This window comes from Primulina tabacum, chromosome 11 (genome assembly GCF_025594145.1).
Source record: "Primulina tabacum isolate GXHZ01 chromosome 11, ASM2559414v2, whole genome shotgun sequence".
NCBI lineage: Eukaryota > Viridiplantae > Streptophyta > Magnoliopsida > Lamiales > Gesneriaceae > Primulina > Primulina tabacum.
In genome coordinates this window covers 6,005,425-6,022,517 of record NC_134560.1, presented here as the reverse complement: position 1 = coordinate 6,022,517, position 17,093 = coordinate 6,005,425, and the positions used below count along the sequence as shown (strand labels likewise).

At 29.3% G+C, this 17,093-nt stretch overlaps 1 protein-coding gene and 1 long non-coding RNA gene across 2 annotated transcripts; one reads left to right on the top strand and one right to left on the bottom strand.

Moving 5' to 3' along the window:
- Positions 1-257: 257 nt before the first annotated feature.
- LOC142518325 (uncharacterized) lies at positions 258-888 on the bottom strand. The gene is made up of 2 exons (XR_012813523.1): positions 599-888; positions 258-453 (listed from the first exon to the last, which is right to left on the bottom strand). It is a non-coding gene; the product is annotated as an uncharacterized LOC142518325 (long non-coding RNA).
- Positions 889-8,566: 7,678 nt separating this feature from the next.
- LOC142518379 (uncharacterized) lies at positions 8,567-13,029 on the top strand. The gene is made up of 7 exons (XM_075621141.1): positions 8,567-8,805; positions 9,712-9,984; positions 10,421-11,035; positions 11,532-11,708; positions 12,172-12,317; positions 12,466-12,576; positions 12,817-13,029. The coding sequence occupies exons 1-7, from the start codon at positions 8,647-8,649 to the stop codon at positions 12,893-12,895; spliced, it is 1,560 nt and encodes a 519-aa protein (XP_075477256.1). The 5' UTR covers positions 8,567-8,646; the 3' UTR covers positions 12,896-13,029.
- Positions 13,030-17,093: the final 4,064 nt, after the last annotated feature.

Sequence of the window (17,093 nt, the reverse complement as noted above, 5' to 3'; positions counted from 1 at the left end):
ATATCTTGATCTAGTGGGAACCAATATTATTAAATCAATACGGATCTTTTCATAACGCCGATTTAAATCTCAGGAAATAGAAGAAGAATCATAATGCTTGGCGGGGATTAATAAAGTTGCAGCTCTGAATCAAAAGACCCTTCATTTTCTTGATGAATCAGAGCCCATAAATGCTTGAAACTGATAAATCTCTCTCTCTTTCGCTGATCTCTCTCTTTACTTTTAAGAAATATGCATCTGATTGATTTGTTTGTTTGTTTGTTTGTTTTTTTTTTTTTGGTATTTTAAGCTACAGCCACAGTGCTCGTCCGCACAGTTTTCTTGGTATGAGATTCTTTCGTAGATTCTGAGTTTGAATTCTTGGAAGAGGAAATTTTCCATATTTTCTCTGTGGATTCGTCCATCTCAATCTGTTCTTGCCTACACTCTTGGCTGCAAAATGGAGTGTTCCCTCTGCAAATAAACCCAATAATATTTTCAACTCCACCATCAATTCCAGATTACGAGTAAAAACACATGTTTAGATAAAATTTACAGCATAAAATATATATGAAGATTTTGAATATTAACACGAAAACAGATTTAGCTAGAAAAGTACCTGTACATGAAGATATCACTATTTTGGGAGAGATGTTTATGACAAAGGAAGCAAGAATCAAGAAAATGGGGTTTAAAGTGCTCGTATTCACATCCAGAGTGAGATACAGCAGCAGACCTCATGTTTGTTTATATCGGGGAGGAGGTGAGGCGGACTAGGGTGGAGCGACAGTGTTTCCCCGGCGGTGCACGATTGGGGGGAGGAAGAGAAAGTTCGTGTGTAGAGGAAATTATTGTTGGTTTTATATAGATGGAATTTGGAGAGCTGGCAATCGATTGTGGTGGAGGCCAGTTTTTAATTTATTCCATTGTTAAAATTATTGAAGATAATAAATAATATTATATTTATCAATATGCATGAAAAAATCCAAAAAAAAGCTAGAAATAGGATTTGGTGGTTTGTAATCATTTAAGAAATAATGATAAAAACATTATATTACAGATAAATTTTGTGAGACGGATTTTCAACTCAACGTGACTTATAGAAAATTATATTTTTAAATGTTGTTATGGATCGAATTGATTCATCTCATTTTTTATAATGCTCCTCTCTCCTAGCATAGTAGAAAAACATAGTTTTGATTTCATGTGATAACAAAACCTCATCGGATGTAATCCAAATAATATGAACGCTTATTTTTTAAATATGACGTCGATCATATAGATGAGTGAACTTATTTTTTAAATATGACGTCGATCATATAGATGAGTGACCATGATCGAAAAAAAATTGGTAGGGGATATAAATTTGTTTAACAAAATTAAATATATACTTTTATAAAAAAAATCAAAGATATAAAATTGGTTGCCCATGATAGGGGAATTCGGAAATCTTGAAACAGTGGAAAGTTGTGCTTGATATTTAACAATGCTTAAAGTTTAATGATTGTTTGGCTTGAATCGTGTGGCAAAGTACACCGTAATTATTGGGGGGGACCAAAAGTTAGTGTGGTATTTTTAAAAAAAATAAAGAAAGAAGAAAAAATGTATCTCTCTAGTTTGGAGAATTTTTATTTATTTTTTATCCATCAAAATCAAAAGCAAACCAAATTTTGGACCCTCAACTCGTTCCTAATCAAGATAGATGAGTAATGACAAGCTCATTTACTATTTATAATATCAAGTTTGAGTGTTCAATTCATTCATTCACCATATTGATTTTTGGCAGCGTCCTTAGCTGCTCTCTCATTTTTATTTTCAGCACTTGACTTGAGCATGGAGGGGTTACGTCGAGACACCCTCCCAGCCCACTTCTAACAAGGGGTAGGCGCGGGTCGGGTTTTTCGGGTACCCGACACCAACCCGATCATGTCGGGTATTGGAAATGATCAGATATTTTCGGGTAGCCGACAGTCTGGAAAAAAAATTAAATTTTTTATTTTTTAATATATATATATATATATGTTTTTAACATTTTACAAAAAATCACGTTATTATATAGAGTTGTGGCTAGTCATTATATCACATTATGTCTAGTAAATTAAAAAACACATGTATTTTTCACATTTCACAAAATATCATGTCATTATATCATTTTATGATTAGTCATTTATCATTATATATGGTTATGACTAGCCACAAAAAATACATGTATTTATTAAATAAATAGACGGATAGACCCATAATTTTTTTTAAAAAAATTTTCGGGTACCCAATACCCGATCGGTTATCGGTAAAATACCCGAATCCAAAAATTATTTTCGGGTATCAGGTACCCGAGTAACCCGTTTAAAAAAAAATACCCGACCCGATCGGGTTTTATTCGACCGGTTGGACCGGGTACTCGATATCCGAAAATAAACGCCCACTCCTACTTTTAACGATCTCGTCTAAATTAAATTCGAGGTCTGCATTCGGGTGAGGATCACCTGCTAGAACCGAACAATATATTTCTAATGATTATCAATGTATATAATTGTTATTTTTTTATGTACACCTAGTAATCCCACAAATTAATGTAATTACAGGCAATGTACGCTAACTAGATAAATTATACTGTAAAACTTTGTGTGATAGACTCATCCGAAAAAATATTAATACATAGATCGATCTCGTGACCATTTATAAATAATCTTGAACGCGTGCATTAACTTTTCTGCCTCACTATATCTTAGATATTTTTTATTAATTGATAATTGAGTAAATTTTTGGTGAGACGGTCTCGAAGATCTTTCTCCGTAAGACGGACCAACTATTTTTATATCTACAATAAAAAAATAATATTTTTAATATAAAAAGTAACATTTTTACGTTAAGTGGTCCAAATAAGAAATTTATCACATAAAATTGACATGCTCACATGTCAATTGTGTGGATCAATAGTGGACACGTTTGCTTATTTATTTATATGTAATTAATTTAAAATTTGAATTAATTTTTTGTACATGAATATATAACTAGCTTATTTATTTTCTTGTTATAGTCAAATGACAGTATTATTATTGATTGATCGAAAAGGAAATTAATAAATATTTTTACCCCGACTTTGATTGCCAGTATTTGAAGGCAAACCACTCATTACACGGGAAAAAAAATTTTTGTTAAAAAATAATAATTTATTTCATTTTTCATATGTTTTTCTTATATATATTCCCAAATTATGTTGTTTATAATACACAAAATTTTTTTAGGAATGTTTATATTCATAAATCGGTAGACTCAAAAGATGAGACGATCAATTGAAAAATTAAATACACAATTATTTTGTAACTTCGGTCAATCATTGTGAAATTGAAAAAAAAAAATATTATCTTTCGAAATCATATGGTTTAATATAAATATTAAGTTTTAAAAAAAGTTATACAAGATTTTTTTTTTTTTGGAACAAAAAATTATGTAAAATAAATGAAACAGTGGGAACATGTTTTATTCTTTATTATTATTATTATTTATCAGTCCCCACACACACAGTCCTTTCCCATCACTACACCTTGGAGCTGCGTCGGACTGGACCCCACATCCCCTATACTTACACAAATGGGACCCACCATATTTTTAAATAAATCCAACGAAGAATCTATGTGAATTGGGCCCACAATAAAGCCCAAACTCCGAGGCCATTGTCTCCCTTGCCCGAAATTCAGGCCGTTGCCCACGGGCATCTCACATTTTTTCTACTATATATATATATATATATATATAATAAATATTTTTTGCATTTGTTTAATATATAATAAAATAACAATAAAATAAAGAATCTTGATTACACGTGAGACCTCGAGATGCTGCCAGCAAAACACCCAATAAGTGCTGCCATGTTGCGATCTATGCTATTCATGTCGACCCTAATTGAAGATGTAGGGTCGAATTTTAACTCGGGGCCTAAAAGTAAAAAGTGGAAGGCCTACGCACATTAGATGTGTTTTTTTTAAAAATAAAAATAAAAAATAAAAAATCATTCTTTCTATCATGTTCAAATATACAAACTCTTTTGTATCATTCTATGAATAAATTTTGTAAGACGTATTTTTTATTCGAATCAATTTATGAAAAAATTTGTTTTGTACTTTATGTATGAATAGAATAGATTGTTGTTTTTTCGCGCCTATGTTGATATTCCTTTTTTGGGAGAATCAAAAGTAACTCTGGTTTATAGACAAAAGTAACTCATGCCTCATCGGTTGTATGGATTAATTATAAATAAAATATTGCTTATTTTATGAATATTGATATGAGAGACCGTCTCATATGAATTTAATATGATTTATTCTAAATTAATAAATGATAATTTTACATTAAGATTCACTCAAATAAAATTAATTAAACATCGAACAACGTAGATTCCAGAATTTTTAAGATATTACGAGACCGAGCCTTAGTTCACAAGTCATATGGTCTCCGGTTCGAGTTTTAAGTCCCTCCCATCCCATAAATTAGGATGTGAAAAAAATTGAAGATATTATTTTATGCATAAATATGGATTTTTTTTATTAATTTCAAAATAAAAAATATTTCAAAAGTAAATTAGTATTCGAAAATGCGTTAAAATGTGATCGAAAAGCTGAGTATCTGGCCACCAAATCCATGCTTATGAAGCATGTATGCTCTTCCACCTCACCAAAATCCATGCTATCGTAAGCACATATGCTCAATTAATTATTTTGTTTGTTTTCCGTTCAATAATTACACAAATTGGATATTGAAGTCCGTTATAATTAATTCATTTTGTTCTTTTCCTTGAATAATTGAATCATTTGTCAAATTTTTCATGTGATTTCTGAAATATGTCAGATTAATCACGCATGTGATATTTACACAATATATTATTAATTTTATAGACGCGTATACAAATCTATAAAATATTGTGATCACCGATGATTTTTCAATGAGTTCTAAATTTTATTTCCTGAAAGATATTTTTTTCGAGCATTGTACTTAAATTTTCTCCAAATTTTGTTTGCCAAGATGTCTAATATCGATGTAATCTTATATTTTGGTGGTCATATAATTATCGATAATTGATCGGTCCAATATAGTATTTCATGTATTAGACCGATACGAGTATTACGATCTATTAGTTGGTTGAAGTTGTGCATAAAATGTTAAGAATCGATCCAATGAATTTTAATATGAAGTTGTCAACCAAATATTCATTTATGGAGAGATCATCTTGGCACGAAATTCAAGTCAATCTCGGTGATGGTTATACTTTATATTTTATAATGCAATGTGACAATATGCATATGTTGCATTTATACGTGAAAGCAAATTCAATCGATCATCGTGTTCGTTTTGTTGAACCATAATCCTACGTTCCACATACATCCGATTCAAGGTTCAATAACCAACCAGATATTCTACATATGGTGGTTTTCAGGATCTAGAATCTTATGTTCCACATGTCACTGAAGGACTCAGCAATATAAATTTCGATAATGTAAGTGGGTCGTTGGATAAATATATCATTGGCTCATCGGAACAAAATCATTCTCCATATTGGCCGAATACGACATTAGATATGAGAGCTCGTTGGCTGGATCTGGCCACTAATGATGATATATCTAGGAGTGATACTGAACCCGATATGTGATATAGCGAGTCTGAAGAAGAAGAATTGAATGATGATGAAGATGTGAATACACATCCAAATCCTGATGAGGGGACATTGTCTCATCAACCACCTTGTGAGACGTTACAGAGGCAAAATGTATCAATTCTTTCTGACACTTTTGAAATACCATCATTTTTCAATAGTTTTTGGAGATGAGCCTTCTGATTCTGTCGATGTACCTTCTGGAATGCGAACAAACTATTATAATCCGAGGAGAGGTGAATTATGTGTAAATATGTTATTTAAAGATAAGAATGATCTCATTGCATCTGTGAAAGATTATTCCATTAGAATTTTCAGGCGTGAGTATCGTATCATAGATATCACACACAGTTTGTGGAAATTACGTTTCAGAAATCATTCTTCTACGATCATTTGTCGATGGGCTACATGCTTCTTTAAAGTCCAAAACTGGTTATTGGAAAATAACAAGATATGACGGGCCTCACACATGTATAACTACCAATGTTGGTATAGACCATCATAACTTGAACAATGATATGGTGGCACAAACGTTATTGGAAGTTGTTCGTTGTAATCCTTCGTATTAACTGATTAAGTGTATCATTGAAAATGTGAAAGATAAATATGGATATCAAATCTCGTTTATGAAGCATGACGAAGTTTGAAACATGTTGTTTAAATTGCTTATGGTACATGGGAGAGCTCCGTTCAATTACTTCCAAAGTATATGCGATAAGAGGTCATTGACTCATCGTATGCTAATTGATTTACGACGAATTGTCAATTTTCTCGTGGTATATATATTGAAATGCTATATTTTTAATCATTTATATTTGGTTGATCCAATTACAGTCATACAATTATGTTAGTCTAAATCATGTATTTAAAATATTAATATCGTTGTTGAATTTTTGTACTTATATTGTTAAACACAGGTGCATATTACAAGATAGTTTAACCAAGAAATTTAAAAAAATAATATTGTTATCGTTTATTTAATTACATGATTTAGACAAGAATACCTAAAAGTTATCGTCATAATACATTGGAAAGTTCGATTTTCATAAATTAACTTTATTTTTTATTTTTATTTTTGTTCGAAACCATTTAAATCCACTGAATATAATTTGTTTGACACTGATTCTCTCATACGTGCCACATGTGGAGGGAGTAAAGATCTTATTACTCATATTATAATTCATCATATAAAAACCAAAATAAATCAAAACGACAATGGATACTTCAAAATGAGAAATAAAAAGGGTTGTTTTTTCCTTTATTTTTATTTATGTATATTTTAATATGTCTAATATGAGCTTTATTTTTGTCACATGAATAAGTAGGAGTGCAACGATGTTAATAAAGCAATATCTGAATAGTTAGCTCTCGGTCCTCTAGTCGAAAAACAAATTTGGATTTAGCGATTTAGAGAAAAAAGAATACAAAAAAAAATCAAAGTTATATATGATGAAAATTAAAATTTAACAAATTATACGATCAAAACAAAAAATAAAAAATCAACTTACAAGACTAAATATACACGATTAAAATTATTATATCTATCTAATTTGACATTTTACTTTTAGTTTCTATAAATATAAAATCATTTCAAATCACAATCAAACTGCGGCATTCAATGTGCTACAGGTTTTGCGTGTGCGTGTCTCTAGGCTACGTTTGCATTTGTTTTTGGGCGTTTGGAAATAATTATTTGAAAATATGTTTAATTTAATTTTGGAGAAATACAAATATTTTTAATTTTTATGTCATGTCACACACACAGCAGAAAGTGTGTAACCATTGGTGCATAATTTCTGTTTTATCTTTTAAAATAATAAATAGGAATTAAATTTATACAATAAAATTAATATAAGAATTAACATTTGCTAACAAAAAAATTCATTCTAATTTCTAAGTAATAGTAAATCATTTAAAATAAATTACAAGAAGAACAAAAAATAATAATAATTCAAAAAGAGAGAATGAAAGTTGGATTTAAAGTTCAAAATTACTTTTGTTGGGTTTTGTTTGGTGAATTTTCGGAGTTGGAAATGGTTATGTACTTAAAATTTTTATTTATTTTTTGAAATATAAGAAACATCATCAAATATTTTATTCATAATATTATTTAAGCACAAAACCATTTCCAACTCCGAAAATTTACCAAACTATTTATTTTTGAAATATAAGAAAAATCATAAAATTTTATTAATAATATCATTTATCAAAAAATATAATTAAATTTATAATAACTGTGTTGAAACATTTAGTTTTGGTGTTTCATAAAAAGATTCCAACTAAATTCGAGCAAAAAACTGAAATCAGTAACCTAACTGATCGCAAACCCAAACTGATATTCGTAAAAATTAACTTATCAAACTAGTTAAAGGACTTTTGATTTAAATCAAACCGACATGCTATCACTTTAGACAAAATTGTTACAAGGACCTTACCTATCACCGACTAAGGATCAGAACCTGAAGTAATACAGTTTTTTAGTTCCTACCGATCAGTGTTAAGGACCAGATTGAAGGTCTCTGTCAGAAGTCAACTGTTACCGAAAAAGAAGATGAATCGGCAACAAGTACATTTGCAGTCATGAACATATATTTTTTGTACAAGTTACCGTTATATATTGAGACTGTATATAAGATTAGTTGAACCTTTTGATAATATAATTGAATGTTTTTGTCAAAATAGTAATAATTTGTTTTATTTGGAATGTAAAATATATGTTTGTTAAAACATATCCAAATTAATTTTTAATCTAGAATGATAATTTAATTTCAAATGGTAAAGACGTGATAAAGAAAAAATTGATATTAAGAGTATTTTGATCATTAAAAAATACATAAAATTAATCCAATTATTAATTCATATTAAATATCATATATTTTATCGCACAATATTATTTATCTACATCTTTCGATTATCTATCACTCAAATTATTATAATTCAATTTTCCTATCGCCAAACGGTACCTAACTGGCTTCTCTATAAGACACAATAATCTTGAATTTTCCAAGAACCGGCAGATGATGGGTTCGAACACGAACAGCAGTCTCATGGTTTCCTCGAAATCATCATCGTCGGCGAGAAAGTTATCCGGCTCAAGTGGGTCCATAATCAACCGCGCAAAACGCAAACTTTCCTCTTTGTTTTGCGCTTCTTTCACTTCGAAGTCAACCTTTGAGGTTGTTTGGTATCTTGTTTTTTTTTTTGCTTTCCTACAGATTACGTGATTGGTGTAGGTTATGTCTGCTGCTAGGATTAAGACCTTTTCGTTGTGTTCATCGAGGTTTTCTTTATTGTATGAACTGTTTGAAGTGTGTTGGTACGAATCTTGATGGTTGAATTTTTTATCCCTGGTTTCGAATTTTGATACCGACTGGGAGTAATCATTTGATGTTAAAATGGGTGAAAATATCTATGTTTCCTGTTCTTTTTTAGGTGTGGGATGGGTAATGATGGGTCAATGTCTTTGGGTTCATGATATGAATCTGTGTCTGTGCGCAGAGTTGTTTAAAGTATCATATGATGTTTATTTTATTATTTCATTTAGCTTACGCCTGAAATTTCAGTTTATTGACATTTTTAAAAAAATGAAGTTTACCCCCGGATTTTCAGTTCGTTGACATTTGATAAAGATAGTACTCTTGTAGCATTGGACGGAATTGGGTCTATTGGGTAAGTTCTTGGTGAAGAATGAATCTGCTGCAAACAGATTAGTTATGCACATTTTATTCTGTCTGGTAGTCTATATAGTAGAGTACCTGGAACAACTCTTATATGATTTAAAATATCTGAATTCAGCCACTACTTGCTAGCCGCTATAACTTTTGATATAACGGCCACTATATTTAGTCCAATAATTTATGCTAGATATAATATTATGTATTTGATTCAGGTGCAAGGGAGGGGAATTGGTGAGTAGCGATATTACTTATCTGGTCTTTGATTATATGAACTTGTCAAAAATGCTTTGATACAGCTGGATTTTCGTAACTCAAATTTTAAATCTCAATGTAAGGGGTATACTACATGCACCATAACTCATCTTTAATGCCGACTTTGACTCTCTTATAATTTGTTCCTTGAAGCTAGAAGATTGTCCAGAAAAGTCATTTGTTATCGATATCAAAAAAATAGCTCCAGTCAGTAGTGACTTTCATGACTCGATGGTAGAATCATCTTCAGTGTTAAGCTTAAGCCCACACATGGTAAGCACAAGCTCCCTTTACGAGAACAGAGACTCATCTAGAAGAAATAACAGTATTATCGATGAAGCTTTTGTGGAATCTTCAATGATAAATCTTCAAACAAGCACAGATCAGATATATTTCTCGAACACAACGGAATCTCTTCCATTTCAGGCATGTTTTCATGATTGCTAGAAATAGTACTGTTGAATTCTAAATAGTAAAATATAGTTATGAGAGAATGCATGATAACACGGGTTTTACATGGTTTTACCATTAAGACCTACATCTACGACGTAAGGTCCAGATTTTAGAAATCTATCGATTACTCGGTTTAGACTAAAATCACCTATTTATATAGGCGAGAACACGTTGAAATATTATTGAAAATCTTTCCTGAAACTAGATCTCAACCCTATCATGTCAAATATAAATTTATATAGACGAGAACACATTAAAAATATTTTAGGAAATCTTTCCTGAAACTAAATCACAATCATATAATGTCAAAGAACATTGTGATCTTAATAATATCAATCCCATGATATATCCTTTTATTTCTAATTGTTTGACATAGAAATCATGAAATTACAAGTGTCTCCTCTGACAGCCTGGTGAAGAATTGGTTTCTGAGAATGCAACAAATTGCATATCTACTGCTGGTGTTCCTGATGAAACGGCAGAAATCACACCTTTCTTTTGCTCAGCCCATGATCAATCAAGAAGTCCTTCACAGGGACTCACTGTTTCACGTGCAGATTCAGACAACCTTCAATATCATCCAGATGTGGGTTTAGAGTACAATTATTCCGATTTAAGGTCTCTTTCTGTAGTTTCTGATTCTTTTCCGAGATTTCAATTCCCTGGAGATGACCATTCTCACGTGACAACCATTTCTAGTCCAGGATTTATTGTATCTAATAGTGATCAGGATTTGAGAAACGTTCTTCATCTCAATGAGCTGAGTATCTCTTCAAATTTTTTATCAAGTAGCATTGGGGAAAGAAGTCATGAATCGAGAAGAAATGGTAGGAGGCTATTTTGGGACACTTTATCAAGACACAGCTTTAGACGACATAGTGAATCACCGACCATTGGCTCCCATATGAGATGGCTTTTCGATTCAGGTGGCGATGTTGATTATAATGAAGCTGGTTATGATCTTGATTCCTTCAGTGCTAGACATCATCATAGAAGTGAAAGGAGACGGCAATTGAGATCGGAGGTGATTTTTAGTTTTTTATTTCAATTTTTATATGACACTTGCCTAAAACTGGATTTACTCTCGTCAAGATATCCTGTAGATGATATTAGACTTTATCACGTAAGTGAGAAAAATGCCTCCATACTTTTTCAGTAACATTCCCTATATGGATGGTAATTTGCACTCGAAGAAGCTTGTATAAGAAAATGTATGGGCGTAACTATGATTTACAAACAAGTTTTTCGATTTTCCTTTTTAAAATTAAAATTTGATGAAGATATTCGTACAATAATAACTATTTGTCCAGGCCCGAATACGTTCTTATCATTAAGTTATAGGCACACATAATTTATAGGAGAAATTCGAATACTTTTTGTTTGTAAGGGAATCTAACCACGATCTGTCAAATTTTTACATGAACTTTACAAGATCGATCGAAATTTATTGAAAGTAATTTATTTTTTCTTTCATGCAACACATAACTAACCTTGTCCGTTCATTTCATTCAAATGTGTAGATTTCGGAAAGAATTGTAGGCAGTGTCCTTCATGAGGGAAGCCGGGAAACTACATTGTGTGTATCCGGACTCCACCCTGATGGTACATGCTCATGCAACTCATTCCTTACGGCCGAAGAATTCAGTACTCTTGAAAGTATTTCTAGAATAATCATGCTTGCCGAGGCATTATTTGAGGTAAATCCTCGATTCCATTGGCTTCCCCTCTCACAATTTGCTTTTCTCGTTAGCTCTTCACTAGTTACTGTGGTTCGAACAATATTAGACAAGAAACTAACTTTTGGCATGCTTGAAACATTTGGAAAAACAAATTAATTCTATTACTAAAGGTGTTAGATGATTTTTCACATATTAATTGAATGTAAGCTTGCCGAATCAGTGTTGTAAATGAGAAATTTAACTATATTCTTGGATCACGATCTTGCTCGTACTTTTTGTTGCAATGGTGGAGCCAGAAAAGCAACGGAGGGAGGGTGAAACTAAATCAGTAAATCTGAAAAAAAAAATTGGGGAGACTGAAATCATTATATATATTTTTATATATGATAATAAGTAAAGCTATAACATCCTACTGGAAAATAGAAGGCGGGTCCTTGAAACTACGGCGACTGAATTATTTCACTTGATATCTATTATACAGGTTTTGAACGAAATTCATCATCAATCTTTGTCACTATCAGAATCCCTTGTCCCACTCCCTGCTCCAGAGTCTCTCGTGGATACGTTTCCTCTCAAGTATCACAAGAAGGTTAAAAACATTGAGCGTGATCCCAGTAATGTTCAGCAGTAAGTTTTCACACGTTATGTCTCATTTTCTATTTACATTTAAATTGAAAAGAAATCATAAGCCACAAACTTACCATGTGAAATGGCAGATACAGTATATTATTCAAGTTTAATTTCTTGGTCTGATACATGGTCACATACTCGACAGATGTTATATTTGTTTAGCTGACTATGAAGATGAGGACAGGTTAAGAGTTCTTCCATGCAATCACGAATACCATGTACCTTGTATCGATAAATGGCTCAAAGAAATAAATAGGTATTCCTTTGTCACTTCACGACTATGATACCTAGTTTGATCCTATAAATTTATGGTGCAACAAGCTTGTTACACATCATGCAATCCAGGCCTTTGATTCATCGTGGGACTTACGACGCCAAAAGAGAACATGGTATCCCTGGCCCACATGACTGAAGGGTCGTGTGGACACCAGGAGAAACGTCCCTATGTATACGTTTAAATAACTCATTTTCTCACTATTTTGCTTTGCTTCACCAGGGTATGTCCTCTCTGCAGACATAATGTTTGTGATGGTGCTGGAGAATGTTCTGCCTCAAATATGGCAATACCATCTTGATGATGCAACTGTTACATAAATAATGCCTCTGATAAAGCAATTGTATAAAGACATTTACAAATAACTTTCTGTGATTTATGCTCGGCTGATGTTTTTAAGATGTGTAATCTATACATATTATAAAAGTGTGAATCAAGGTCAAAGTTTTTCTATTGTGTAATGTCAACTTTATCCTTAGTTTGTACATACAGGAAAAATTTAGTGAGGATGTTTTTGTCAAATCAGTTATTATGATAAGGACAAAATTGTCAAAATATATTTATGTTAGATAATGATCAAATCTACAAAATTATTATTATTATTATTATTTTATATTATAAAAGTGTGAATCAAGGTCAAAGTTTTTCTATTGTGTAATGTCAACTTTGTCCTTAGTTTGTACATACAGGAAAAATTTAGTGAGGAATTGAGGATGTTTTTGTCAAATCAGTTATTATGATAGGGACAAAATTGTCAAACTACATTTATGTTATATAATGATCAAATTGCCAAAAAAGCTGAAACTTTAAAATTCTTTGATTTTTTTTCTTGTAGATGAATTGAACAAACTTTTTTCACAAAAAATATTAATTTGAAAAGATTGAAATACCAAAATATATTGGTTTTATTTGCTTATAGATGAAGTGAAAAAGAATTTTTTCACAAAAAACTTAATTTGTAGATTTTTTTCACAAAAAAGTTAATTTGTAGAAGATTAAAATAACAAAATTCGTTTGTTTTATTTTCTTGTAAATAAAGTGAAAATATTTTTTCCACGAAAACTTAATTTGTATAACGATATGATGTTAAATATCTTTTATTTTACGTTCATTAAGATTAATTATTTTAAAAAGAAGAATTAAACTATTGAAGCCAAATAATTAAACTAATTTTGTTTTTGTTTTAACAAGGTTGGTGTCATGAAGAAGGTTCGATATTTAATTATATTTACGAAATGATACAAGAATTATCAGATATAAATATAGATAATCCTAATAAATATTTCATTGATATTTATTTTATCTATATTTCTTTATCAAAAAGAAAGTCAACTAATATTGTTCAAAGCATTGGTTCATTATGAAAATTTAACGATAGAAGATTGAATAATATATTTGTATTAATTTTAACTATATTTTCCTCTTTTTAAAGGCTATAAACTATAACAATTATTTTATGAGAGATTCTTGCAATTAACGAATGATTGTTTTTATAAGAGATATATATTGACAAATCAGTTATAGTTTTTGTAACATTAAAATATATATCTTTGAATGTAAATTTTTAAAATTATGATAAATAAATTTTTATAAAATTTATTCATTAGCAATACACACTACTTCTCTATAGACAAAGTCAAAGTTATTTGGTTTTTATTTACTTGTAGATGAAGTGAACAAATGTTTTTTACAAAAATATTTGTTTGAATGTGATTTATTTTATTTTGTAGATTTATATTCTTTTGAATGATTTTATATATGCAAGAAATTTATCTTTAATTTGGTGAGGAAGTTTTTGTAAAATCAATTATTATGATGATGTCAAGATTATCAATCTACGTATGCCAGGCAAGGGTCAAGTTGCCAAGAAGATTGAAACTCCAAAATTCTTTGGTTTATATTTTCTTGTAGATGAATTGAACATATTTTTTTCCGCAAAATATTAATTTGAGAATATTGAAATACAAAAAATCATGGGTTTTATTTGTTTATAGATGAAGCGAAAATAATTTTTTCCCAATAAAATTAGTTTGTATAATATTGAAATACCAAAATTCTTTTGTTTTATTTGGTTGTAAATATTGCGAATTTTTTCCACAAAAACCATAATTTGTGTAAAGACATGATATTAAATATCCTCTATTTTGCATTAATTGAGAATAATTAATTTAAAACGACGAATTAAAATAATGAAACCAAATGATTAAATAATGTGGGTTGGTGTTATGAAGAAGGTTCGACGGTTAATTACATTTTACAAAAATGATACAAAGCATTATTGGATATAGAAGAAAGATGACCTTATAAATATTTCGTGAGTATTTATTCTATCTATTTTTCTTTATAAAAAAATCCAACTTATATTTTTCAAAGCCTTAGTTTATTATTAAAATTTAACAATATATGACTGAATACATACAATTTTACTAATTTTAACTATTTTCTGTATTTGTAAAGATCAGAAACTATAACAATTACTTATTTGATGATCTTGCAATTGACGAAGATGTGTTTTATAAATGATGGATATAAGTAAATCAATTATAGATTTATGTAATCTGAAATGACATATCTTTGAAGGTAATTTTTTAAATTATTATGAATAAATCTTTACAAAAATTATTCATTATTGCCCAATATTTCTCCTTATGAGTTATGATTGATAACCAGAAAGGTCAAATTTATTTGTTTTTATTTGCTTGTAGATGAAGTGAACATATATTTTTCACAAAATATTAAATCGAATATGATTTGTTTTATTTTGTAAATCTATAATCTTTCGAATGAGTTATATATACAAGAAGTTTCTCAGAAAAAAAATTAATATATACAAATTTAATACTTCCAATAATATAGTATGAAATATAAAAAAAATGTTATCGTAATTTTGAATTTTTGTATTTAAATAACATATTGCATAAATATGTTATATCAATAAGAGTTGAACACTTTTTGATAAATATAATAAAATATTAATTAAATCATATTTTGTCAATTGTCTAGAAGATAGAATAACCGAAATTCATTGATTTTATTTGCTTGTATATTAAGTTAAAATATTTACAAAAAATAAATATAATTTGTAGAATACTAAAATAACAAAATTCTTTGGTTTTATTTGCTTGATGAAACAAACTTTTTTTTCCTACAAAACACTTAATTTATGTGAAGATTTGTAGATGCATCAAATAGAGAAGAATATACATTTCTTCTCATAAGATTTGCTAATGAAGATGACGAGAATATTTTTTTTCACAGAGTAGAAAAACTGGTGACAAAAAAAAAATAATAAAAGCAATATAAATTGAAAATATAAAAGAAGAAAACATTTGACGCAATAATTAATTTAAGGTTTAGAATATATTATCAATATTATATTTTTATTTTTCATAAATCAATAATACGTGGTAAAATAAGTGGGCAACGTTATGTATTATACTTTTTTCTTCTCTCAAATTTAATTTTAATAACTATTGTGATATCAATTTTATATTATATTTTCTCCAATGTCTAATTTATACAAAATTATAATATTTATTACTACTATGTTTTTCAACAATTATTAATTTATTTAGATTGCATTTGGATAAATTGATTTCAAATTTATGGATTATAATTATAATTTTATTGTTAACAATAAAACAATATATCAAATCTTGAATCCACACATTACTTATTTACATATTATTATTTATATAAAGTAAAATAAATTTCAAATAACATTATTATTGGGTGAACTTGAAAAATATCATAATTAACATGAAATACTACTATATAAACATGAAATGAGTGGATTTGAAGTTTATGATGTTACTTCTCTAAAATAACAAAAATACATTTGAATGTATTGAAATCCATGAATTTGAAATCCTTCAATTCAAGAATAACCTTAGATTTATAACACATAAAATTTTTAAACAAATATCTTTTGCACTCATTTTATAATACATGTAGTACAAATTATATTACATTGAATTTCCTACGGATAATACTAAAGGTACAACCAATATATCGTACTGCTATATTTATAAAAATTATATCGTGAGATTTTGTTATTATCTAATGAAATTTTATATTTAATTTATAATGAGATTTTAATAAATGAAATTTCTGTATTTTTTTGAATTGTAAGAATTATTGTACAAATTTGGTTGCACATGTAGCATGACTCATTGTCTATCGACTAATATAGCATGAAATCATTAATATATAATTTTTTGTAAATTAATCTCTTCTAATCTCATTTATTTAACAATAATTATTGATAATAGAAATGTATTTTCACGTACGTCGCACGTGTCTTTAACTACTACTTCAAAATGTACCAAAATGGAAAATGTATTATATGGAATTTATATGTTCATTTGAAGCTGTAGCCGAATCTAGTTGTTACTAGTTTGGTATCTGTTCATGTACTCTGTGGCTCCGACTAGCCGGAGCAAAAAAGAAAAAAAGAAATATGATCGAGCTCAATCTGCAATTACTAAATATTTTAAATC

What these genes read in the sequence shown, in the direction of transcription:
- LOC142518379 (XM_075621141.1), top strand. Translation starts at nt 8,647, where the DNA reads ATGATGGGTTCGAACACGAACAGCAGTCTCATGGTTTCCTCGAAATCA. An exon ending in GATCCCAGTAATGTTCAGCA is followed by an intron (nt 12,318 to 12,465) that starts GTAAGTTTTCAC and finishes CATACTCGACAG; the next exon opens with ATGTTATATTTGTTTAGCTG. An exon ending in TGGCTCAAAGAAATAAATAG is followed by an intron (nt 12,577 to 12,816) that starts GTATTCCTTTGT and finishes TTGCTTCACCAG; the next exon opens with GGTATGTCCTCTCTGCAGAC.